This window comes from Euleptes europaea, chromosome 5, assembly GCF_029931775.1.
Source record: "Euleptes europaea isolate rEulEur1 chromosome 5, rEulEur1.hap1, whole genome shotgun sequence".
Taxonomy (NCBI): domain Eukaryota; kingdom Metazoa; phylum Chordata; class Lepidosauria; order Squamata; family Sphaerodactylidae; genus Euleptes; species Euleptes europaea.
Genome location: NC_079316.1, coordinates 84,305,409 through 84,332,455, shown reverse-complemented (window position 1 = coordinate 84,332,455; position 27,047 = coordinate 84,305,409). Strand labels below are relative to the sequence as shown.

General features: G+C 43.1%; 1 protein-coding gene across 1 annotated transcript; it reads left to right on the top strand.

The window, feature by feature from the left end:
* The first annotated feature begins 982 nt into the window (after window positions 1–982).
* MINPP1 (multiple inositol-polyphosphate phosphatase 1) lies at window positions 983–23,573 on the top strand. The gene is made up of 5 exons (XM_056850196.1): window positions 983–1,568; window positions 6,372–6,569; window positions 9,805–9,902; window positions 11,052–11,185; window positions 23,183–23,573. Exons 1-5 carry the CDS (start codon window positions 983–985, stop codon window positions 23,571–23,573), a joined length of 1,407 nt encoding a protein of 468 aa, XP_056706174.1.
* Window positions 23,574–27,047: the final 3,474 nt, after the last annotated feature.

Below are 27,047 nucleotides of genomic sequence, written 5' to 3'. Positions count from 1 at the left end.
TGCAGATGCCCACTCCCCTCTTAAAGCCCTCCAAGCTGGCTTTTTATTATTCATTGTAGAGTATTCAGTTTCTTGCATGTATGTGATTAATTTGTTTTGAGATATATACACAGAGAGAGGGAGAGATTCTTTTAGTAGAATAGGCATGCTCCTCTGATCCTAGAGAGAACAGGTATGCAGCATGACCAGCATCCATTCTAACTGACAGCCATGCATACCCCTCTCCTCCATGCAGATGCCCACTCCCCTCTTAAAGCCCTCCAAGCTGGCTTTTTATTATTCACTGTAGAGTATTCTGTTTCTTGCGTGTATGAGTTTCATTTGCTTTGAGATGTATACACAGAGGGAGGGAGAGATTCTTTTAATAGAATAGGCATGCTCCTCTGATCCTAGAGAGAACAGGTATGCAGCATGACCAGCATCCATTCTAACTGACAGCCACGCATCCATGCATCGGCCCAGTCCGCTCCCTTCTTAAAGCTCTCCAAGCTGGCTTTTTATTATTCATTGTAGAGTATTCCGTTTCTTGCGTGTATGAGTTTCATTTGTTTTGACATATATACACAGAGGGAGGAAGAGATTCTTTTAGTAGAATAGGCATGCTCCTCTGATCCTAGAGAGAACAGGTATGCAGCATGACCAGCATCCATTCTAACTGACAGCCACGCATCCATGCATCGGTCCAGTCCGCTCCCTCCTTACGAGACCGCCGCAGCCCGGCTAGCCTCCTGGAACCCTATGCGGAGAGCTCGAGCTCCCCCTCGTCGTCTCAAACCCGCGCCCCCGCCCCCCGCCCGCCCCTCGCCCAATCAGCAGGCAGCGCGTGCTTGCGCCCCTCACGCACACAGTATAAAAGGCGCGCGCCGAATCCCCCTGGGGAGCAGACGCGGGCCTCGTGCGGACGCGGCGCGCCGGGCGACCCCGGCCTCTCCTCACCAGGGAGCCCAGAGGCGTCGCGGCCTCGTCCCGCTCCGCCGCGGAGATGCTGCCCGGCGTCGCCATGGCGCGCCGCCCGGGATGCCTTTCGCTGCTGCTGCTGAGCCTGGCGGCCGCGGCGGTCGGCCAGGAGGCGGCGGCGGCGGCGGAGCGCCTGAGCCCTTACTTCGGCACCAAGTCCCGCTACGAGACCTCCAACCCGGCGCTGCTGCGGGACCCGCTGTCGCTGGGGCCGCCCCAGCCGGGCTTCCCGCTGCCGCCGGCCTCCTGCGCGCCGCTGCAGCTGCAGGCCCTCGTGCGCCACGGCGCGCGCTTCCCCACCGGCGGCCAGATCAAGAAGCTGGCGCGGCTGCACGGCCTGGTGGCGCGGGCCAACGGCTCCTGCCCCGCCGCCCAGGCCCTGGCCCGCTGGGACATGTGGTACCGCCAGGACATGGACGGGCGGCTGGCCCAGCGCGGGCGCGCCGACATGCGCGCGCTCGCCCGCCGCCTGGCCGCGCGCTTCCCGGGCCCGCTGGCCCCGCAGCGCCGCTTCGTCTTCACCAGCAGCCACAAGGCGCGGTGCGTGGACAGCAGCGAGGCCTTCCGGGAAGGGCTCTGCCTGGCGCTGTACGGGCCGCGGGAAAGCAACCGTGAGTGGCTTCTCTCCCCCCCACCCCCCACCCCTCCTCGCTTTCTGTTCCCGGAAAATGATTCGCAGTGGGTAGCCCTGTTCGGCTGTCTGCAGTAGTAGGAAAGGGCAAGAGTCCAGAGGCACCTTAAAGGCTAACCAAAATATGCAAGAGTCCAGTAGCACCTTAAAGGCTAACCAAAATATGCAAGAGTCCAGTAACACCTTAAAGGCTAACCAAAATATGCAAGAGTCCAGAGGCACCTTAAAGACTGTAACAAAAATATGCAAGAGTCCAGTAGCACCTTAAAGACTAACCAAAATATGCAAGAGTCCAGAGGCACCTTAAAGACTGTAACAAAAATATGCAAGAATCCAATAGCACCTTAAAGGCTAACAAAAATATGCAAGAGTCCAGAGGCACCTTAAAGACTAACCAAAATATGCAAGAGTCCAGAGGCACCTTAAAGGCTAACCAAAATATGCAAGAGTCCAGAGGCACCTTAAAGGCTAACCAAAATATGCAAGAGTCCAGAGGCACCTTAAAGGCTAACAAAAATATGCAAGAGTCCAGAGGCACCTTAAAGGCTAACCAAAATATGCAAGAGTCCAGAGGCACCTTAAAGACTGTAACAAAAATATGCAAGAGTCCAGTAGCACCTTCAAGGCTACCAGAAATATGCAAGAGTCCAGTAGCACCTTAAAGGCTAACAAAGAGTCCAGTGGCACCTTAAAGGCTAACCAAAATATGCAAGAATCCAGTAGCACCTTAAAGGCTAACAAAAATATGCAAGAGTCCAGTAGCACCTTAAAGACTAACAAAAATATTTTCTGGCAAGGTATGAGCTTTCGTGAGCCGCAGCTCACTTCTTCAGAACTTCTTCAGCTCTGAAGAAGTGAGCTGTGGCTCACGAAAGCTCATACCCTGCCAGAAAATATGTTTGTTAGTCTTTAAGGTGCTACTGGACTCTGGCTCTTTTCTACTACTGCAGACAGACTAACACGGCTACCCTCTGTGAATTAACAAAAATATTTTCTGGTAGGGTATGAGCTTTCTGAAGAAGTGAGCTGTGGCTCACGAAACCTCATACCCTGCCAGAAAATATTTTTGTTAGTCTTTAAGGTACTACTGGACTCTTGCCCTTTTCTGTTCCCGGAAAAGAAGGGCTCCTTCCCTCCCGAGGCTGGTTTGTGCCGCTCGGTCAGTATTTATTATTAAAAAGACAGTCGTAGACCAGCATGGCTCGTTTTGTGCTGCTCAATCGCCCCTGAAATCGTGGCTCAGAGCAGGGCCAGATTTAGATTTGATGAGGCCCTAAGCTATTGAAGGTAATGGGGCCCTTTATATGTCCAGCTGTCCTTTGTCAACAACAAATTGTCGCTGTTTTTTTGTGTTGAACATATGCTATATGGTAATTTATGGACCTAATAGGTATCTAAAACCATTTGCACATAACAAAATATGTATTTTATCAAAGAAATTGTTGAACTAAAATACAATTAAGAAGTATATTAATAGTGAAATTATTATTATTTCCTTTAAATATTTTGGGGGGGCCCAAGAGAGTGGGGCCCTAAGCTATAGCTTGTTTAGCTTATACGTAAATCCGGCACTGGTAAATCTGGCACTGGCTCAGAGCAACATCTAGTTTCTGATAAGGCAGCCGCGCTGGTCTGCAGAGGCAAAATGAAACAGAAGTCTGACCTAGATAGCCCCAGGCTAGCCTGATCTGGTTAGGTCTTAGCTGCTAAGAAGGGTCAGCCCTGGTTAGAAGAAGAAGAGTTGGGTTTTACATGCCGACTTTCTCTACCTTGTAAGGAGAATCAAACCGTCTTGCAATCTTCCTCTCCCCACAACAGAAACCTTGTGAGGTAGGTGGGGCTGAGAGAGTTCAGAGAGAACTGTGACTAGCCCAAAGTCACCCATCGTTTTGTGCTGCTCAATCGCCCCTGAAATCGGGGCTCAGAGCAATATCTAGTTTCTGATAAGGCGACCGCGCTGGTCTGCAAAGGCAAAGTAAAACAGAAGTCTGACCTAGATAGCCCCAGGCTAGCCTGATCTGGTTAGGTCTTAGCTGCTAACAAGGGTCAGCCCTGGTTAGAAAAGAGTTGGGTTTTACATGCCGACTTTCTGTACCTTTTAAGGAGAATCAAACCGGCTTGCAATCTTCCTCTCCCCACAACAGAAACCTTGTGAGGTAGGTGGGGCTGAGAGAGCTCTAAGAGAGCTGTGACTGTCCCAGGATTGCCCAGCAGGCTTCATGTGCAGGAGTGGGGAAACCAACCGGGTTCACCAGATTAGAGTCCGCCGCTCATGTGGAGGAGTGGGGAATCAAACCTGGTTCTCCAAATTAGAGTCCACCACTCTTAACCATTACACCACACTTGGATGGGCAATTCAAGGAATACCATCGTCGGGACGCAGAGGCAGGCAGTGGCAAACCATTTCTGAACTTCTCTTGCTTTGAAAACCCTTTGGAGTCGCCATAAATCGGCTGTGACTTGATGGCACCAAAAAAAGTGACACCTTAAATACGGGAATAGATTTTTTGTCAATCTTTAAGATGCCATTGGGTATAAAGAATTATATTCCTTATAAACACCCGCCTAGGGTCATCCTGTGAGACAATTCTTGCTGTATGTTTACTGGGAAATACATCCTGTTGAGTAAAGGCTCAGCAATCTTGCTTTAATAGTGCACATCTTTCACAGCCTCATTACTGCCCTGTTTGTAAATGGCTAATCCTTATTGTCTCGTTCCATGGAGAAAATTGGGATTTTTTGTTTGTGGTCAAAGTAAATTACTTTTGAAACTTATTCTAGTGGTAGGGGTACAAAATTGTGACTATAACTTTATAAAATGAGCAATTACTTTGACTGCAAAAAAAAAAGCAATACTGTAGTCTCTCTTTAGTCTCCCTCCAGTCTGTTTCTTAACTGTTCAGTTAGGGAGACAGCCAGTCATTAAGCTGAAACCAGAAGGGAAGGATTACCATGTAAATAGGCATTAGCTCTGAGAAACCACCAATAACACCTTCGACTGTTATTGGACAGCCTCATGGTGCCATTGCATTCTAAATAACTGCAAGGAAGGGAAACACTGGAATGCAATGAGCTGTCCATAACAGCATCTAGATTTTCCATTAAATCTGAATGAATAATGATTGATAGTAGTCCCAGATAGGTTTGAGTCCAGTAGCACCATAGAGACCACGAAGATTGTTAGGGTATAAGCTTTCGAGCGTCAAAGCCCTCTTTGTCAGACAGTCAAGAGTTTTGACCCAAAAGCTTATACTTACTTTAATGATATTGTTCGTATGGCCAATTCGGCCCTGAATGATGTCACGCTGAGATCAAAATGAAAAGGAAAGGGGAAAAGGAACTATCTGGATAGCTCATAAGGAAATTAGTACTTTTAATCTTAATTGACTGGGAAAGAAAGTTGGCGACTGCTAGTGTGATATTAAAATCCACCCCTGCTAAAAGAACCCTCAGATTATCCAGTTTAGAGACAGATTCCCAAATAAAAGGCTTTATCCATCTGTCTCTAGCCTCGTTGAACAAGACACAGCTAAACAAGGAATGTTGAAGAGTGTCTATTTGGCCAGAACCAGATTGACCTACTCTCTCACAATATGGTACCCTATTTAAACGATCTATTAAATCCCCTGCTGGGATGGCATTCAGTCTAGCCAACATAAATAATCGTCTGTATCGTGGGATTATCAGGAAATCTAAATACATTGGGAGGGATTGTGGCAACTTTAGACCTAGGTATAGAGGTGAGCACACTTAACATGCTCTTATTGTAGTACTTCCAGAATCCAGTTTTTGACTCAAAAGCTTATACCCTGAAAATATTGTTGGTCTCTAAGGTGCTATCAGACTTGAATCTAACCCAAAAAGAGGGGTGCTACATGTAAATTTTCTCTGTGTTGGAATCAAGCCAATGACAAGATTTCCCCAGTTTCATGTGAGGATGTGTTAATCATAGGCTGGGGTGGAATGCAAAATCTTGCCGTCTTTGAGAAGAGGATTGTGAAAGTTTCACCTTTGTGGGGTTGTTTTGTTTTTATCATCTCTGCAAGGAAGTCAGGGTGGCATACACCCTGATGATTCTCCCCCTTTTAGCCTCACAACTACCTTGTGAGGTAGGTGAGATTGAGAGAGAATGGCCCAAGGCCACCCAGAATATTTCATGGCAAGCAGGGGTCTGAATCTACGCTTTCCCTCTCTAACCACAACACCACATTGGTTCTGTTAACGTTACACTACTCCTGTTACACGGGGGTTGATTGTTAATTAATGGTAATTGGACTCAGTCTCTAGAAATTGTGCACATTCAGAGTATTCTCAGAGGAAGTATTTTTGGTTTAATGGGACAGATTCAAGGTCTGTGAGATGGAGTTTTTGTATCCTGTGCCCACATAAAATGGTCATTTTAAAGAAAAAGGGGAACGTATTTACTACTGGTCATGGCAATGTAATGAGGCCTCCATGTTCAGGGTTAATATATATCTGAATACTGATTCTTGGGTACAAACAACAGAAGATTAGTTGGTTCCCAAGGACATTTAGTTGGCCCCTGTTGGATACAAAATACTGGACCAGATGAACTTCAGTCTGATCCAGTAAGACTTCTCTTACATACCAGTAGTTAGCCTGAAAATCTTTTCCTAATCCAATTCATGTATTGATTTTTCTTTTAAAATTTTTAAATCTACCATGGTGACCCTGCATTAGTCTGACTTTCTGTGCAGTTTCATGATTTTACAGTTTGTATGTGAAAAAAATTAACTATTCATTTTCTTGTTTTCATTTTCAGCGGCTATCCTGGGAGACATTAAAATTAATGACACATTAATGAGATTTTTTGACCTTTGTGAAAAATTTGTAAGAGACGTAGACAAGAATAACGAAGCTATGCGTGAACTGGATGACTTCAAAGAAGGTCCCGAGATGAAGAAGGTGGTAGAGAGAATTGCAAATAAATTGTGTTTACCAGTGGATCAGTTAAATGCAGGTAACACTTTCCTCGATCTCTGAAGTTACCTGTATTTGCTACCTGAGGGTAGCTGTGTTGGTCTGCAGTAGAACAGGTGGCCAACCAGGAATAGGGGGGAATTTTCCTACAATAGTGGGGGAAATCTCAGTTACAGAGAAATCTGAATTGTTAAAAAAAGGATGAACATTTAAAAAACCCAAATGTTGAACCAACGACTGCACTTCCACAGACATTGCAACTTAAAGAGAAGAAGTGGTCTTTCCATGTGAGAGATCTTGGCTGCATTTTGGAGTTGCCTAGTAAATCGAATAACTGTTTCTAGGGCAGGTGAGAAGAAGGTGGACAGTGGCTGGGTGTGTGTGTGGGGGGGGAGGTTGGAGGAAAGGAAGGAATGAAGGAACTGAGCCAAACGGGAGGAAGTAGTAGCTGGTGTGTGTGGGGTGAGATTTCCCCAGCTCCACAAGTTCCTCATGGGTCCCCCCACTTGTTTACTTTGGTTTTCCCTAAACCAAAATATACACCTAATAATATTTTTTTCTTATACAAATACATTTTGAAAGTAATTTTAATCTTAAAACGTTTCTAACAATGATTCAGACAGGTAGTTGTCTAAGTTCACATGAACACATGAAGCTGCCTTATAGTGAATCAGACCCTTGGTCCATCAAACTCAGTATTGTCTACTCAGACCGGCGGCGGCTCTCCAGGGTCTCATCAGAGGTCTTTCATATCACCTACCTGCCTAGTCCCTTTAACTGGAGATGCCGGGGATTGAACCTGGGATCTTCTGCAGGCCAAGCAGATGCTCTACCACTGAGCCACAGCCCCGGCATGCATAGCATGCATTTGATGTTGTTACAGAGAACATAAATGTAATTGTTGAAAGGCCATACGTTCAGTTTAAGATGTGGTGTTAAAAATGGAGTTTATATTTATTCGTGGAATTGTAAATGAATTGATGAGCAAATTTGACAGGCAAAATTGAATATTTCTGGGCAAATATGTTTATACCTTCATTTTTCTGGTTTTTGGCATATTATACCTTGATTCCTTCCACTAATATATTTTGGTTTTATACTAAACAAATATATTCATTGCATGCATTTAATACCTTCCTTGTGGGCAGTGTTTAAATGGATTAAAATCAATTTATATGAAAATTTGGGTTTAAGACACTATTTTATAAAATCAGAGTGCATGCATGTAAGTTCCAGGTTGTAAACAATAGCCCTGATGAATCCTGGGAGTGCAGTTGTTGTCTGTGTATCAGACAGCGAGCCAATCTTTAAGAGAAAATTGGTACAAGATGTTTTATAGATGGTATATCACTCCAATGGACATTGAGAAGAGGGACAAGAATTACAAAAGGAAATGTACAAGGATTGACGGTACTTCTTACCACATATGCAGCCCATTCCTGAGGTTAAGGGCTGAATGGGCTTAGGAAGCGGCATGACCCCTATGCCGGCGTCATTGCCACTTGCGCAGTCTAAACTGGCATGGACATCAGGATAGGGGCACTTACGCCGGCCCTCCTGGTCTGTGGTGGCAGCGTGGCCCTCGGACGCCGGCTTGGCCTTCCGCCAGTGTCCTCCCAGCACAAGTGCTCGCTCCGGTGTTCTGGGGGCAGAGCTGCCGTTAGGCAGCTTCCTAACCCCTTTTAGCCTGGGAACGCCCCCTTGAGCAACGGCGGTGCTGCACCACCCTTTTGTTGGTGCAGCATCGCTGTTTTCAATGGGGCTATTTCCCTCTTTTCCTAATTTTTAGTTAAAAATAGCCCTTTTTTCCCTTCGCTGCAGCAGCAAAACCTCTTTGAAGGTGCTGGGGCACCGCCACAGCCACGCCGTCCCCGCCACTGCAGCTCTCAGGAATGGGCTGTTGGTGGACTTGTAAAAAAACAAAGAAGTACTAGAAAGAAATACATGCTGAAATGGAGAAGATTCTAAAGACTAAATTTCCTATGGAAGCCAAAAGTATGCTGTTGGGCATCCTATTGAAAAATATTCCAGTAATTTCAGAAGAACTGTTTAGATACACGATAACGATGGCCAGAGTTACAATAGCAACAAAATGGAAAGCAGAAGAAGGCCCCACCATAGCAGAACGGGAAAGCAAATTGGCTAAATACGCATCTATGGCTAACCTCACAAACTATGTGAACAGGAAACCATTTAAAGAATTTCAAGAAAAATAGAAATTATATTCTCTATACTACTCTTAAAAATAAGTGTATCTGGATCAAGTATTATTTGGGGGAATTCTCAGAAATATAAAACGTGTGTATACACACATATACACTTTTATATCTTTGATTCAGATATGGTTTTAAATAATGTCTAATTTCAAAACAGTATTATTAGTGTCATATAGAAAACATGTTTTATAATAAGATTGTTATGATTATTGAGGAACGAATTGTGTTTTTATTAATATGTAATGTTGTGTTACTGTGTATTCCATAGAAGAAAATTGCTATCTCTTGTTTTTTGTTGTTTTTGATCCATATTATTAGTTCTTATTTAGACATAATGGAGGTGATGACCAAAAGATCAGACTTTCTAATATCTATTTATTCTGTATCCTTATTCTTTCTTACCTTGTCTTTTATTTTATATACCTAATAAAATGTTTAAAAAAAGAAGTTCTATAGGTACAGCAGGTTATAAAAACAAAATAGCTACAGAGTGAGAGAGTACCATGCTTTCATTTCAGGTTCCATTTGTTCTTATGTACTGTCTTCCTCTGGTTAACCTCTTCCTGCATTGTCTCTTGTTCTGCATTTGCTTAGCAGTCTCCCACATAATTGAGGCTTTGGTTGTACACTGTCATTTCCACATGAGAATTGCATCTGGTGACTTAGGGCACCTGTCTTGTTTTACCTTTCCTAGATTTAACAGCCACTGGCTATCCATCCACCACTTCACGCTTTAAAAAGGGGAAAAGAAATTTAATTTTTCCTTGACACTATAAAGAGAAAAGTTGCCACATCTCTCATGCAATTGACCGATCTATTTGACAGCAGATAACGCAGTATCCGCCTCTCAGAAAGTGTCTTTAGCTGTTTTATCCAAGGAGTGATATATTTATTTTGTGCAGTATTATTTTGTGGACATGCTAAAACAGTGTGGGCTAGGGAGTCTATTTGATCCAGACAAAATGGGCATTTTCGTTCTTGTTTTGCTATTAATTGCACAGTTTGGCTTGGTGAAACAGAAGTGATTTTAATGTCAACCATTGCTTGTCTTTACTACAGATTTGGTTCAGGTGGGATTTTTCACATGCTCATTTGAGCTAGCTATAAAAAACATCAGCAGCCCCTGGTGTTCGATATTTAGTGAAGAAGATGCCTTGGTAAGTGCTGTGTTCTGCTTATTGCAACATTCCAACACATAAAAGTTTACTACTTTATTTCACGGAATTATGCCATTAGCAATGGATACATTTCCTTCATCTCAGACAGCTGTTTCTTTGGGAAGTGCATTTGCAAACGCTTGAGAAAGAACTTGTTGCATACTGACTTCTACATTGGTTTGCACTTCTGTACATAATGTATTTGAACACGTATCCTCACCTTTTTTTTCCTCTTAAAAGCTGATTTTTGTCTGTTTAAAAACTCTGCTGTCAATTAAGTTGTGCAGACCAAAAACATAGTACACCATGAAAAAACCCTCACATAAACAATTATTGGCGCAAGAAAAAAAAATTGTGGCCAAATAGTTAAAAAGTGTACAAATATAATATAATTACAGTTGTAGGGAAAATACAACAGAATGTATATAGTAGTAGGCACAGGAATCCGGATATGCTCCTGTTTCGTAAATCTTCAGCCGGAGCCTAATTACCAGTAAAGGTAGTCCCCTGTGCAAGTGCCGGGTCATTCCTGACCTAAAGGGTGACGTCACATCCCGACATTTACTAGGCAGACTTTGTTTACAGGGTGGTTTGCCAGTGCCTTCCCCAGTCATCTTCCCTTTACCCCCAGCAAGCTGGGTCCTCCTTTGACCGACCTCGGAAGGGTGGAAGGCTGAGTCAATCTTGAGCCGGCTGCCTGAAACGACTTCCGTTGGGATCAAACTCAGGTCGTGAGCAGAGCTTGGACTGCAGTACTGCAGCTTACCACTCTGCACCATGGGGCTCCTTATAATTACCAGTGCACTGTAATAAAGTACATAAACTCAATGAGTTATGACAAAACTCAATGAGTTATGACACAGCTGAATAGAGCAAGATAGCTTATCTCCCCAAAACCACTCTTTGGGTGCGATCTGTCAACCAGTTACAGATTCACCTAACAGTATAGGATCTAAACCACATTTTACCAACTTGTCAACAAGAATATTAAATGGAACTTTGTCCAAAAGCCTTACTAACATCAAGATAAACTGTCCACAGCATTCCCCTGTGCGAGCCTGTCCTTCTCTTACACTGTTTACTGAATCAGTTGAAAACACAAGAACAAATCCTTTTTTACATGACAAAGCATTTAATGTATGATTCTAGGTACTTGAATATCTGAATGATCTGAAGCAGTTCTGGAAGAGAGGATATGGATACGATATTAACAGTCGTGCCAGCTGCGTTCTTTTCCAGGATATCTTCAGAAATCTGGACCAGGCTGTAGCAGAGAGTAAAAGGTAAGGTGCATGTGTGGAGAGGGTGGGCTAGAAGGAGAGGAACCCCCCACATGCTTTCATTCATGACAGTATTAAATGTTCTCTTTCATGTTGATGTGTAGTCCACTAATAGTAATCAATATCTGTAGGGGTTTTCTGTAAATTCCAAAACATAAAAAGAACCCATGGAATTCAACGTGCTTTCTATATGTTAATATTACATTTGCCTTGAGCCTGTTACAGTCAAAGTCACCAAGCTTTGTAGTGTAGTTCCATCTCTTAACAGCTGATGGCAGTGTAAACACTAAAGAAACCAAAAACCTTGGAGCAAGCAATCTTATTGCCTTTTCTACTTCTTGTTTGCTTGAGTAAATAGTAAGCACCTCTTTACCCTCAAGACATGAGTGTTGGTTGATTGTTGCATTCTTAAGATTGTTGCATTCTTAAGAGGCTAAGACCGTGTTGTGAGATCCAGGTTAACAGCAGTAAAGCTTAAACTTTGGGGCTGCAATTAATTTTCTTCCATACAAAGTAAAACTAAAGGTACCCTAGTAAACAGATTGTTTAAGCTAACTAATTTATAAAGTTGATTTGGGCTGCAGTCCTAAGTGCACTTATTTGGGAGCAAGTCCTGCCCACTTTTACTGAACATGGTAATAGTTGGGTGTTTGTAACTTTGAAGGCACTGCTATATCTTTTTAATCTTTGTACTTCAGTTTATGACCCTAGTTGTGATCAAGGTTGGAGATGTTACTGATACTACTTTGCTTACCACCTGGCCTAGATGATCATTGGGCATAATTAAACTAGGTAGTTGCTTCATCATAGTTACATTTTTCTTACTGCTTAACTACCGTATATACTTGAGTATAAGCCGAGTTTTTTAGCCATGCTTTTTGGCTTAAACTCACCTCGGCTTATACTCGGGTCAGTACGGTAATTCGCCTGCCGGGCCCTCTCCCAGCGCGCTCCCGCCGGCCAGCGGATGGGCTGGCTGTCCTGCCTTCTCCCCCCCACACACCCAATCACGCCTTCTGCGCGGCGGTGGTGGCGGCTTCTTCCCCCACCCCACCTGATCGCGCCTTCTGTGCAGCGATGGCGGTTTCTTCCCCACCCGATCGCGCCTTTTGCGCGATTGCGATCGTCGCGCCTTTTGCGCGATTGCGCCTTCTGCGCGGTGGCGGTTTCTTCCCCCCCCCCCCACCTGGGCTGGTCCTCCTGCTTGCCAGCTGACCCTGCGGGGCCTCCTGCACGCAGGGAGGGGGCCGCCGCCTGCCTGCGCGCCTGGAGCCCGGTCAGGTAAGCCTGCGGGGGGGGGAGGGGGTGCATTTCCCCCTCGGCTTATACGTGGGTGCCTAATTTTTCCCCATTTTTGGGGTGAAATTAGGCACCTCGGCTTATACTCGGGTCGGCTTATACCCGAGTATATACAGTAAGTAGTTTGTTCCCTGTCCAATTTTAATTTCATTTTGTCGCTGTGACACACACCTGTTGTAAGATTAGTGCAGTTAGCCTGTATCTGTCAATTAGGTGCCAGTTTGCAAAGGAGGTCAGGGCTGCTTGATCTTTTAGCTGTGTAGAAGAAAGCATTTCAATAGGTGCAGGTTCTCACTCCTGTTTGAACCTGCTACACCTACTGAAATTTTTTCTTGTACTTTTCAGTGGTACCTAATGCAAACCACTGCTGGTAAGTGGTCCTGTTAGCAAGGAATTGCTGGGCGAGAAGTTACCGTAATTTCTCTATGCATCTGCATTCAAGCAGAGGGTTTTAAATTTTAGGCAACAAGCTTGAATTGTACAAAGATTGCCACAAAGGCCAAGATTCAACCTGTTCGAGGAAAGTCTGCATTGTGATGTGGGATGCCTTATAAAATAACGAAGAGTTTGAGGCAGTAGAGGCATGGTAATAAAGGGTGTAAATGAGAGAAACTAAATTCTTAAGGACTGGGAGGGAATACTATTTTATATATTAGGCTTTTTACTGTAACTCAATACTGTGGAGAGAGATTTGTCTGCATTAATCTTGGTGTGTTTAGGGATTAATTTAGTATTGTTTATGAAACACTTAACACTTTGATTATGCCTCATAGAAGACATTCTTAAAGTTATATCAGAGTTTATTCTCTGGGGGAGAAAGTGTTCAGCTGGCACACAAATTTGAAACTTCAAGCTGAGGTTGAAAACAATTTCCTTTGTTCATTTGGTGTTTAGCTTAGATCCAATTGTGGGGATTGCCACAGTCGGGAGTTCCAGAATGCTCCCAATTAATATGTATCAATTTGGGGGTATGGGAAGTACATCAAATGAGCTTGTGGCTTAAACTGAACCCCTTTATATTGTAGGTGCTGTTCATAATTGGCAATAGATATTGTTGTACAGTTCATCTAAGTCTTTTAAAATCTCATTCTAAGAGCAAAGCAATTATCCGTTGTTGAAACATATTTAGAAATCTATCAGCTTCCTTTGCTAAGCTGTCCACTGTCTATGGATGTGGGAATATAATTGGTTTCCCCTCTTTCCATCATTTAAGAACACTACACTAATAAGAGACTATTTTAATTGTCATTGGGGCTGCAGGTGATAAGTAAGGCAACATGATGTCTGCCTGGAGAGTCCGTACCCAATCCTGCTGTTTCTATCATCCTAGGCTTGTATGGCTTTAGAAAATGGGAAGGGTAAATTTGCAATTCTGTGCCGCCATGTTGATTTAGTGCTAACAGTGCCCTGTTCCTGATTTCCTGTGCAGTGAAAAAAAAAAGACACAAGAGTAATTTGAATACTGTTTCTAGAAGGGGAGAAGGAGGAGGATCAAGAATTGGAGGCAGTTGCCAGTACCAGTGTGGCTAATTACTGATCATCTGGTGGAACTGTCAGATGGTACCAGTTCTTTCATCTCTCTGTACAACCCACCTTTGGAATAGCCTGATGCTGCCCTGGGTGGAAGTATTTCCTGCTTTTCCTGTCCATTTGAAATACTTAAAAACAATTTACAAGTAATACATCTAGAATCATAGAGTTGGAAGGGGACATATAGGTCATCTAGTCCAACCCCCCGCTCAATGCAGGATCAGCCTAGAACATCCATGACAAGTGTTTGTCCAGCCTCTGCTTAAAGACTGCCAGTGAGGGGGAGCTCACCACCTCCCTAGGAAGCTGATTCTACTGTCAAACAACTCTTACTGTAAATTTTTTTCCTAATATCCAGCCGGTACCTTTCCTCCCACAATTTAAACCCATTATTGCGAGTCCTATCCTCTGCTGCCAACAGGAACAGCTCCCTGCCTGCCTCTAAGTGACAGCCCTTCAAATACTTAAAGAGAGCAATCATGTCCCCCCTCAACTTCCTCTTGTCCAGACTAAACATTCCCAACTCTCTCAGCCTTTCCTCATAAGGCTTGATCTCCAGGCCCCAGTCATTCACGTCGCTCTCCTCTGCACCCGCTCGATTCTGTCCATTCTTTTTGAAGTGAAGCCTCCAGAACTGCACACAGTACTCCAGGTTCAGCCTGACCAATGCAGTGTACAGCAGAACTATGACATCTTGCGGTTTGGATGTTATGCCTCTGTTGATGCACCCCAAGATCGTATTAGCTTTTTTTTGTCACTGTATCACACTGGCTGCTCATATTTAACTTGCGGTCCACCCATACCCAAGATCTCGTTCAAACACACTGCTGCCCAGAAGTGTATCCCCCACCCGGTATGCATATCCCTCATTTCTGTTATCCAGATGTAGAATTCGGCTCTTATCCGAATTGCATCCTATTCACATCCGCCCACTTTTCCATTGTGTTCAGATCTCGTTGAATGCTATCTCTATCTTCTGGTGTGTTTGCTGCTCCTCCCAATTTGGTGTCATCTGCAAATGTAATGAGCAGTCCCTCACTTTGAGTTGTTTAATTTTATCAGGGAGCGATAATGAGAAACCGTAAGACCTGGTGCTGGTGGAATGACATGGATTTTTTAAAAAATATATATGTACTTAGATAGTAGCTTTCAACAGAGTTGCTTGCCACAACCTTCTCCCCTTCTCCATTTGAGCCTCACAACAGCCCCTTGAAGTTGGTTCAGCAGAGAGAGAGCGTCTGGCCTAAAGTCACCCAACAAGCTTCCACGGTAGAGTGGAACACTGCTCTCCTAGATCCTAGTCCGAACTCTAGCTGCTGCACCTCGCTGGTTCTCGTGTGAGGCTCACACACTTCTTTCCCCTTCGCCTTTGTACACAAATTCTACCTGCTCTGTTCAGACATGGCATAACTATGGGGACTTGTGTGGGAAGAGAAAGAGGAAATAGTGGGGGAGGGGAAAATGAGGTGCTCCCTCCTGCAAGTCCTTGCAGCTCGCCTGCTTATGTTTATTGATTAAATGTGTGTGCTGCCTTTCCAGAGATCTCTATAGAAATAAGTGAAGCCTTTGGGCACTTGTCTGTGGCATCGCTGGTGTATGCCAGAATACTGAGGTGATCTGTGAGTATTGTGTAGAACAAGCCACCACTACAGGTGACATACCTTTCCTGTAACTATATGATTGCATCATGGCAGAGTGGGGATTCAAGCCTAGGTCTCCCAAATCCTAGGCTGAAACACCAACCACTACACCGCACTGGTTGCTGCTGGGCCAGACCCCATTGAGTTGCCCCTCAAAGGCTAAAACTGCCCTGGAAAAGACCCTGCCCCCTCCCCTGGCCTTTTCCTGACAAAAACAAAGGCTGGAAGCCTGGCAATACTGTTGTGGTTGCCTAGCAAAAGCCACTGATAGTGTCCCTCACCTCCAAGTGGAGCCTGGAGATCTCCTGGAACGACAACTGATGGCCAGACTATAGAGATCAATTTCTTTGGAGAAAAGTGTGTCTTTGAAAGATGGACACTAAGGCATTTTACCCCAATGAGGTCCCTCCCCTTCCCAAATTCTTTCTCCCCAAGTTCCACCACAAAATCTCCAGGAATTTCCTCACCTGGAAGTGGCAAGTAGCCACTGGGGCATTCATTTCTTAAAGCTACAGGCGTTGCTTCTATTATTTTTTGAGGGGGGGTTAAACCCCCCAGTGTTTGAAAAAGTTCAGATTTTTTTGCAAACGTGGGGTTTTTTCTAGGTTTGTAGAAAGGTCTGTCTTGTCTGTTCATGGCTCCTGTCTCTGGATTTAAGTATTCACAGATTTGGCCACCTTGAGAATTAGATATATTGTTGACAGAGTGACCATTTCAGAGCCAAGACAAAATTGTACTGTACAGAAGCATCAGAACTGGGTACTCTCCAGCCTGTACAGAAATTGTTAAGCGGATACAACATAAGATTCTGGTGCTGTTCTGAAGTACTTAAAAAGCTGGCTTGATCTAAGAGGAATGCTGGCATTTAAATATTTTAATTAATACAAAACATTCATTCTGGTGGATGTCTCTCTCCTTTCTCATTTTGTGTTGCCTGCTCCCATGTTAACCTAGCAGAGCTTACCTGACAGGATGCTTGTGCGTCTGGAAACTTTCTCCTGTTTTGTTTCATTTAATGATCTTTTTAGGTTGTACCCAGAAAACTGCTGTTTTGGTTGGTCAATGTAGACCGTGCTTATGCAGGCAGTAATCGGATTTTGTATTGACCAAGTCATATTTGAACAAGCACAAACTGTGTGGCAGAATTATAAGACATTTCTTACCTATTATACTTAAGCTGTAAGTATACATGAGGCCTGAGAAAAAAATGTCTTACATAATGATTAGCACCTGCGTAAAAAAAAAACTTGCTGATATCTAAATAGCAAGTAGGATGGTATTGTGTGGCACTGTGCAAACATTCAGAGTACAGTATTTCAGCTTTAGTGAAATGGAGAGATGGGAAGGTATTAAGTAATTTGTATTCCAAATGCAGATCTGTAAGCTTACAACAACAATCTATTATGGTAAGCAGAACTTCTTTTTTTTAGAAGAGAGAATCTAGGGCAAAGGTGGTATCACGGAACAGATGTGCATGCCTCATGTTTATCTACTTCTATCTGATGCTTTAAAAGCCTCCCACCTAGGGCATTTTCTGCCTGTGCTTGGTGGTGAGGATGGTGTCTTGTGCACGCCTGCAAATAATGTATAGATACCAGTGTGGGAGAACCCCAGGTCCAAATCTAGCTGCATGTAAGAATGGACTTAGAGAAACCTTGAAATTTAGAGATATAGCTTTAATTAGGAAAACAATGCATACAACAGGAAAACCGTATTCATAAATAAGCATCTGCGCAGATGGGGGAAAGGCTGCAGTGACCCATAGGTCATCACTGGAGACTCTCTCAACTCGTTAGTAGACAACTTAGCATTTTATAGGCGTATGTAGACAACGTTCCATTGTTGCAAAACTCCCTTAAAGCCCAAACCAGAACTATTCTGAATTTCCCTAGCAGCATAATTAGAAATGGTCAGAGGCATAGCTTGGTCAAAGGCATAGATGTCAAGTTGACCCCTTGGCAAACCGCTGTAAAAGGGAAAGTTCACTTCCCATAACTGTACCCAGCTGCTGGTTCATGCACAGCATTCTGGGTATGACTCAGGCCTTAATGTCAGAATTCCCCTTCGCCAGTACTAATTAGAGGGTTTCTGGGCCTCTGAGAAGAAATGCTACTCTTAAGTATACATGTGCACCTGTTTTCCCTAGTAGGAGTATATTACGGGTCCCCTGAACACTTAGATTAATGCAAGGACATATCTATGAATTTAACCCTTTGCATAATTGCTTGGATGTGGATAGACACCAACATGGTTAGAAGCCTGTGGGGCCAAGGAAGCATGGTACTCCATTCCTGATGACGATGCCATACTTCATTACATATGAAAAAGGTTAATATGGCTCTCTTCTCCTCTATCTCATTGCATTACGAATGATAGTCACACAGTACTTTCCCCTGTTGCCTCAAGTATCAACATTGGGTTAACACCAAGAGAGGACTTCGAATGGTTTCTTTCTGCACTGCAGTTTTAGAACTTCGTTTAGTTGTTTGCCAAATCCCAACTCTCAAGCATCTTGTATTCAGTTACTTCCTTTAATTTAACCAACATCTTGATGATTAGAAGGGCAATAGTTCTCAATAGGGTACTATTTTTAATAGCATCCAGTCCTTCTAACATGGGCAGTGCACACATGTGCAGAGTGTTCCTGGGGGCATGAAAGCATCGTGCTTTGCTCCCATCCTTAGGACATGGATATGTATGGGGAATTGGAGGGGGGGACTCTTTCCAGCTCCTTCCAGTCTTTAGCTTTACAGTGTACCATATTTACTCAAAAGGAACATGACCCTGAATGACCCTTCCCCCAAATTATTACTTGACAGAACTGTAAATTGTATGCAAATATAAGCCAACCCCTTCTTTTTATGTATCTGGGAAAGGAAATAGCCTTGCATTTGAGTAAATACTGTGAAACAATGGCTTCTAATACTTAGCTGGTAATTCCTATTCTGGACAGCTCAAGTGTTCCTTTCATTTAGTTCAAAAGAAGAGATAGTAATTACGATAGCTACAGTTTACGTTGTTGGCTACAGTAGCTGTAAGAAAGAAACAACTTTTACTTTATATCCCACCTTTCTCCCACAATGGAGACCCAAAGTAGCTTACATTGTTTCTCCACTCCTCCATTTTATCCTCACAACAATCCTGTGAGGTAGGTTAGGCTGAGAGTGTGTGAGTAGCACAAGGTCACCCAGCAAGCTTCCATGGCAGAGTGGTGATTTGAACCCAAGTCTGCCAGTTCTGACACTTTAACCAGTATACCACACTGGCTCTTTTTAATACATGCTTTTTACTACACGAAAATCAACAGAAGATATGGGAGGGGGGTGTTTATGTTGAGTGTTCATGAATACTGGAAATGGATGAGATGACAACACATAATGATCTTTCGAAAGTACTTCCATAACTGAAGAAATAGTAGAGTCCTGTTCCTACTGCTGAAGTTGATCAAAAATATTTCTTGATTATGAATGTTTGAAGCTGCTTGCTTCTGATTCAGATGGGTCCATTAGTATCAGTACACCAACTACATCAGTATCAGTATTGTCTACTGACTATTAAAAGGGTAAAGGTCCCCTGTGCAAGCACCGGGCCATTCCTGACCCATGGGGTAACGTCACATCCCAACGATTCCTAGGCAGACTTTGTTTACGGGGTGGTTTACCAGTGCCTTCCCCAGTCGTCTTCCCTTTACCCCCAGAAAGCTGGGTACTCATTTTACCGACCTCGGAAGGATGGAAGGCTGAGTCGACCTTGAGCCGGCTACCTGAAACTGACTTCTGTCGGGATCAAATTCAGGTCATGAGCAGAGTTTGGACTGCAGTACTGCAGCTTAACACTCTGCGCCACGGGGTTCTGTAGCGGCTCTTAAAGATTAGTAGTAAGGGATAAGATGCTGAATTTCCAAACAACTGGTGAGGTAATCTGCACGCTCAACTTACCCTGTTATGTGCTTCTTAGAACAAATAAAAGAAAAAAGAGCAAGGTGCAAGGCTAAGAAGGTTTTTTGTAGCTCTTCTAGATCTCTACATGTTTCGCGGTTTGCTTCGTCGGGATCATCTCAGCTGAGAAATTTCTATAGAAGATCCCCTGATGAAGGAAATTGCGAAATGCGTAGGTATCTAGAAGAGCTAAATAAACTCTCAACCTCACATCTTGCCTCCTTTGTCTTTTCTGTCCCACTGGTTCCGGCCTCGTTTTCTCCTCCTTAGAAGTCAAAAGGAAAAGTTAGATGGCTTAAAGAACAGCCAAGACTCTGTTTGGTATTTTCAATAGTTTCACTTCAAGTACTTCTAATTAAATGCTACACTTCGTTGCACAAGCCAGCCACCTTAAATCGAGGTTCAGCCATTATGACCGAGTCCATTCTTGTGAGAAACACCTTCTTGGTAAGACAGTCGTATGCATTTTCTCATTATTTGTGGGAGTGGCATTGAACAGGAGAGAGATGATTAAACATTACCTTTTGCCTAAATGGAAAGAACAGACATTTGCTTACACTGATAGTTTAATTAGAGTGTGTGTGGGTGTGTTTGCACTCAGTTCATCCTTCTAGGCTTGAGATGCTACCAGATATCCTGCTGGATGAACTTGGGTCCTGATTTTTCATCCTTGGTGCACTAGTGTATTAAAGTAGGGTTCATTACTACTTCAATAAAAAGTCAGAACTTTTAGCTGCTCCTGTGCTGCATATGATTGTCCAATAGCCTAATTATTCCGAAATGTTGGCTTGTCGCCACATCCTGTCAAAAGCTTGTCAAACATTGTATCAACGTCACAGAGGTGATTGAGCCAAAAAGGGGCTCCGGGTAAGCAGGCTCAGAGCTAATATATATGTTCTGACTAAAGAAGAAAAAGAATAGTTGGGTTTTATATGCTAACTTTCTCTACCACTTAAGGGAGACTCAAACCGGCTTACAGTCACCTTCCCCTCCCCACAACAGACACCCTGTGAGGTAGGTGGGACTGAGAGAGCTCTAACAGCTGTAACTTGCCCAAAGTCACCCAGCTGGCTTCGTGTGTAGGAGTGGGGAATCGAACCCGGTTCTCCAGATTAGCCTCTGCCACTCATGTAGAGGAATGGGGAATCAAGCCCGGTTCTCCAGATCAGAGTCCACCGCTCTTAACCACTATACCACGCTGGCGCTAATATTGGAAGACACCTTGAGTTCCGCAAGGGAGAAAGACAGCTAATAAATGCTTTAAATAAAAAATTACATAAAATAAATAAACTTGAATCCAGCACATGCAAGAGTCTGATCTTGAAAACTGCCTGGCACCTCCCCCACCCCCAGACTTACCTGACCTCACCCTGCTTAGAGCAATGGTTAGGAACAGTGGACTCTAATCTGGTGAACCAGGTTAGTTTCCCCACTCCTACACATGAAGCCAGCTTGGTGAACTTGGGCTAGTCTCAGGTCACTTACACCTTTCTCAGCCCCACATCCCTCACAGCTTTCTCAGCACCACCTCACAGGGTGTCTGTCGAGGGGAAGGGAAGGTGATTGTAAGCTGGTTTGATTCTCTCTTAAGTGGTAGGGAAAGTCATCATATAAAACCAACTCTCTTTCTTCTATAAATGACTAGCTGTACTTTTTCAGCATTACAGATTGCGTGGAAGGGCAAAGAGGCTTCTGCTCTTTATGTTTAACAGTATGGTATACTTTAAATAAACAGTAAAAAGTAGCTATTGGAAGTACAGAGTAGAGTTTTGTTTAATAAATTAACTGATAAAATCCTGAAGTTTATTTTGCTTTTATTTACTTCGTTCATCCTCACAGCAACCCTGTGAGCTAGGTTAAGCTGACAGTGTGTGACTGGACCAAGGTCACCCAGCAGGCTTCCATGGCCAATTGGGTTTGCTCTAACAACTATACCTTGCTGGTTAGTTCAGTTGTAGGTTAATCTTATCTTAAACTAAATTCCACCTGTGTTGCAACTCAGATACATCATACACTGTGCAGTTCACTCCAAAATGTCGTCATGCCTATCTGTAAATTGGCGAATTCTACTGCAACTTCTAGTAGAAAAGAGAAGTGGTAAAAGCTTATTCAACAACTATCACTAGTTTACTAAATATTGGTAAAAAAATTGCTCTAAAGGGTGAGCGTCTTAGGAGCAGCTTGTGGAAAGTCCTAATGGGAAAGGCCTGCATCTGGAAAGCTATGCTTTAAAACAATAGGTAATTAAAGAAGGCTCTTTATATCTACAACCTGAAAAAGCTTCAAAGAAGCAATTACAGCCGTCTCAGTGATGAGTTATAAAATGGGATGGTGTGCTTATAAGAGTGTCTGAAGGTGCCTTGAAGTTGTTGTCTTGTTTGCTGTACCATGGGCACCAGAACCCAGGTCCCTGGAAATCTTCTATAAGTGGTTTAAGAATGGGTGTGGCCACCATCTGTCAAGGTGAAGCCACCAGACAAGAACCTCAGTGAAAATTCAGCGAACAAAGGCATGGTTTGTAACTGAACAGAACATTTGTTTGAATTGGCCTTTCAGTTGAGATAAGTTGAATAAATATTTTAGTAAGTCCAGAATGCTGCCTTTGTGCAAGTGATAGCCTACCTTTTTATTGCCTTCTGTAGTCATCAGGCTAAGACCAGGTCCCTAGCCCTGTAAGGAGTTGGATCACGCAAGCACTTAGCCCTTCAGTCTCTGCCCTGCCACCACATGACCTAGTTTCTCTAGCTGTCTGTAACTGCAAGGTTTACAGTGTTTACGTTAAGCAAAAAATCTGAGCATTGCATAAGTACAGAGCACATTCCCAAAAGTCAGGACTATCAATCCATTGCATTTGCTGTGGGGAAGAAAGCTGCCATCTGCAGAGCATCTGTGGTGAACCAGTCTGTGGACCAGTCTTCCATTAGATAATTGTGGTTTTTTTAAAAAAAATTAGCATAATTCTTCCAGTGGTGGAAAGTGCAGTCAAGTTGTGGCCAACGTATGGCAATCCCATAGGGTTTTCAAGGCACGAGGCAAACTGAGGTGCCAATCCTTGCCTCTGCATAGCAGCCTCAGACTTCCTTGATGGTTTCCCATCCAAGTACTTGCCAGTACTAGTTCCCAAAACTTTGAATAATTGTCTATTATTTGAGAATATTTGGCCAATATTTAACAGGTCATTTGGCGAAACATTTGACTGCTCAATTTTAAGATCTCTGGAAGTGAAGCAAATGTTTTACAATTATTTGCTTAACTATGGGGGTTACCGCACTTGTATTCCCAGCGATGTATTAAGAGTTTGAAAACGTTATTGTTTGCACTTTCTATGTATTCCCACTGATGTATTAAGAGTTTGAAAACGTTATAAAAAATACTGTTCGCACTTTGTTTGGCCCCTTTAGCTGTGGAGACATCTTCCAACCATTTATAAGCAGTGGTATCCAAAAACCCTTTTAAAGCGATGTTTTTTATAACATTTTCAAACTCTTAAAACATTGCTGGGAATACAAAGTGCGGTAACCCCCTATATTCCAGTAGGCTGACAATTTATTGCCTGGATTAACTTGATTAATTCTTTTGTTTTGGCTTTCTAGTTCGAAGCCTATTTCTTTGCCTGGGATCTTCCAGTTTGGTCATGCAGAGACCCTTCTACCAGTCCTTTCTCTCATGGGTTACTTCAAGGACAACAAGCCTCTTAAAGCAAAGAACTACGCTAAGCAAATGGATCGGAAATTTCGCAGTGGCCGAATTGTCCCTTATGCTGCAAACCTGTTATTTTTGCTTTACCACTGTGATCAAGCCCAGTCTCCCAAGGAGGAGTACAAAGTACAGATCCTGCTCAATGAGAAACTGCTGGAATTTCCTTGGTCAAAGAAGACGGTCATTACTTTTGCCAACCTGAAAAACCACTACAAAGATATCCTTCAGAAATGCCACTTCGCAGAAGTGTGTGATGTGCCGCAGAATGCCACTACTGGTGCTTGAACTGTGAAAAAAGTGCAATACAGAACATATCCTAGATGTTGAGTAAAACATATCTTTTGGTGGGGGCATTCTCTTTATTGGGAAAGCATACTGTTGCGCTGCACTGCTTTCAAACAGCTTCTTAGACTTACTCTTGCAATTTAAAAAAAAAAACTCCCAACAAAACCAAGCATTTATTCAATATTATTCAGAATTTCTCGGGCATTTCTGAAATAGCTTTGTCTCTTAAAAAGTACTGCTGTTGCTAGAATCAAGATAATCAGGAGTAAGAACATAATCTGATATGAATATTCTGGACACTATGAATCCAAAAAATCTGCATTACTTGAATAATCATTTGCAAAAACAGCCAAATATTATGTATCAATATAGACTGCCAGGTGGCTTTAAAAACGAAAACCTGATAAAACACTGGAATGTACTTGTAATCCTGTAAATCAGTACTGAAATCATTCCTTCCTAAGTGGAACATATTTAGTCTAGGCAAAAAATTGTCCAATGATAGTTGCATAGATTGACACCTTGTTCTTTACCTGAGATATTTTTTTCAGTTCATTTAGTTTTGACTAATGATGTGATTACAATCTTGGGACAATAGTGTGACTGTAAAAGGAGAGGAATGGCCAATTTTGCTATTTGATCAGAAACCAGTCCAAATAGTTGTCATTGTCTTCTTTCATGGCAGTGAAGATGAGGAGCCACTGGTTCGAGCACCATAGACTGAAGAATTACTGTGCTCAGTGGAGTAACATAAACTGCATATTATAAAGGCGGGAGGGTCTGGTGCTTTCACACAGATAACTATGTCCAGTTGTGTAGGGCTTTTCTTTTGTCAAAAGATTTCTGTTGCCTCTCCCTGCATTGGGCTATTTTTGTCCATTGGGTTGAATCCTGACTAAACAGGCAACTTCCACCGCTTCCCTTTCCCAGGAGCTGCATTTTGTGGAGATCAGCGGGCTGCAGTGGGACGGGGAAGGCAGGAAATTTCCACTCTGACGTCAGCAAATTTTGTCTGGGTCCATCCCATTGTGTTGAAACCCCTTTCATTCCTATGGGGAGGCTAAAAAAATATATTTTGTTAGAAGTAGGGTTGTGTCCAGCACTTGTCTTCTGTCAGTGGAAGGGCACCTCCAACAATTGGGTGACAATTTTTGGGGTTTCCTGAGCTCGGGGTGGCATTTCATAGACTGGTAGGCTGCAGCAGGAGCAGAGGGGCATGTGCTAGTGAGACCCCTTCCACAACTGGCACGCCACTCAAGGTTCGCTGGACACAACTGAGGATCATGTGTTTAAGCAGTAATTTGCACTTGACTTAAGCATTCAGTCATAATTTTAATCAATCTTGCATAGTTGTTCATTTCCGTTTCATTTTCCTACAAACTATTTCTTGAAAACTGGGGATGGCTTTTCATTAACGAGCTATCTTGGATCATATTATTTAATACGAGTATAAAAAGTAACCAGCATTGCTTCTGCAATACACATTCCTTTAAAATGAAGAATTGAACATACAATACCCCAAATATGAAAAAGATGCAATCATGATTGCAAATTCTGTAGATAAGACTGAAAATATTTAAGCAACTGGGGTTCAAGGTTAAAATATCTATTAGTGTTTACAGAACATTGTTAGTTAAATTAGAACATAGTGTGCCTTACAACTTGTTATAGATATTTCTAAAGGGAATATCCACTGGCCAGTTTGGGATTTGCTTACTGAAAGGTATAATGTCAATAACAGCCCATTCCTGAAAAATGGGCCCAAAGCCCTTAGGATGCCGACTACAACCTCCACCGGCACAGGGGTCCACACCGCCGGCACCCAGAAGGCGCACTCCGGCGTGAGAGAGGCCAGCGTGCAGGGCTGGGTGCCACTCCCTGACCGCTGCTGCCTCTGGCCGCTGGCACAGTCTGTGGCGGTGAGCCAGGAGGCATAACAGCGCCCCTGGAGGTGTTCCCGGGGCATAACAGCGCCGGCCACAGGGCGGGGCTGACGTTAGTTGGCCTCCTGAGCACTTTCGGCTCGGGAACGCCCCTTTTTATTTTTGTTAAGATACGCCAGCTAAGCAACCCTATAAGGGTTGCATGGGTTTTTGGTGCCGGGCAGAGGTTTCAGCAGTGCAGAAACCTCTTTAGGAGGCAATGCCACTAGTTTGCCTTCTAAGCCCGTTGCAGGCATTCTTTTCAGGAATGCGCTGTAAATCTCTTAGAATGCCTATGTTTAATTTGCAGTGCTTGGCATTCTTTAAGGAAATCCAGTGCTTGTATCACTTTTAGAGCTGTCCCAAAGGAGAAATAATGGATGTGCATTTACCATAACAAGTCAAACAACCAAAATCAAATGATTCTTGTAGCTATTACCATATTAAAATGCCTTGTCAGTGTTTCTTCTTTTAAGTGAAATGTGAATCATGGATAAGCTCTTTTTAGATTAGATAAAGGCGAATTATGTATTTGTGGTTAGTTTGTATTGTCTGGTTAGTTTGTCTGCTTTCAGTTTGAGCCTGATTTAAAGTTGCAGTTGGCTTGAGATTTCAATCTAATGCTATAATTTTAGTAACGCATATATAGTATTATGGTCTTTGATTCTGCATAACAAAATAGGGGAGATAAACTAAGAACAAGCTGATCTTCTTGAAGTTGCATCTCTTCTCTCTTTCTCGTGCAGGCATAGAATGCTCTAACTTGAAATACTCAGGGGTTTTTAGAAGTTACTGGGAACCACTTCATCAGTTAAAAGGATTATTTCTGCTTTATAAATACAACTGGGTTCTCGGGAAGTGGGGAGGGAATAAAATCTGAAGCATTTACAACATTACCTTTAACCGTATTGGATTGGCATTATGAACCATAGGAGAGAGAGTCCCTTACATTTAGAGGGTGACTATGGTGAAAACTGCACCAATATCTTAAATCTCCAATGTGATTGCTTGTTAAGATTTTGCCTTGGATAGATACTAGGAATGTGCATTCAGATATATCTGGTCCAAATATATATAGGAAAAATACCTTATTGGTATTTTTGGTATTGGTATTTTTTGATGGTTTCCAGGATACTAGGAAATGTTTTCCAAAAAATCCTGGAAATGTTCAGGAGTAATTGGGAATACTGGGAGCCAGTGTTTTAAAGATCCCAGGACTGTCCCCCCCCCCTTGAATTTTGCTGTGTGTCTCTGTCAGTGTCTTCTTTTCAGGGCTTGGCTTCAGATTGCCGGGTTGATTTGGCTTAGGTAGTGTGCTTTGAAATCAGTTCTATGGTTCTTGCAACATTGTGTTCTTTACGCAAGTTGGTTTGTGGGAGAATCTCTGTTTGAGGTTGTCTTGAATTCTTGGGTTTTACATTGGGTTAGATTCTCTGATTTTTACATTTGTTGGGCTTGCAACATTGTTTCTATTCGGTTTGGCTTAGAGGATTTTCTGGTTTGACATTGACTTGGATTCTTAGGTTGTACATTTGTTGTGTTAGGCTAGCCA

What these genes read in the sequence shown, in the direction of transcription:
- MINPP1 (XM_056850196.1), top strand. Translation starts at nt 983, where the DNA reads ATGCTGCCCGGCGTCGCCATGGCGCGCCGCCCGGGATGCCTTTCGCTG. An exon ending in CGGGCCGCGGGAAAGCAACC is followed by an intron (nt 1,569 to 6,371) that starts GTGAGTGGCTTC and finishes TTTCATTTTCAG; the next exon opens with CGGCTATCCTGGGAGACATT. An exon ending in TTAGTGAAGAAGATGCCTTG is followed by an intron (nt 9,903 to 11,051) that starts GTAAGTGCTGTG and finishes GTATGATTCTAG; the next exon opens with GTACTTGAATATCTGAATGA.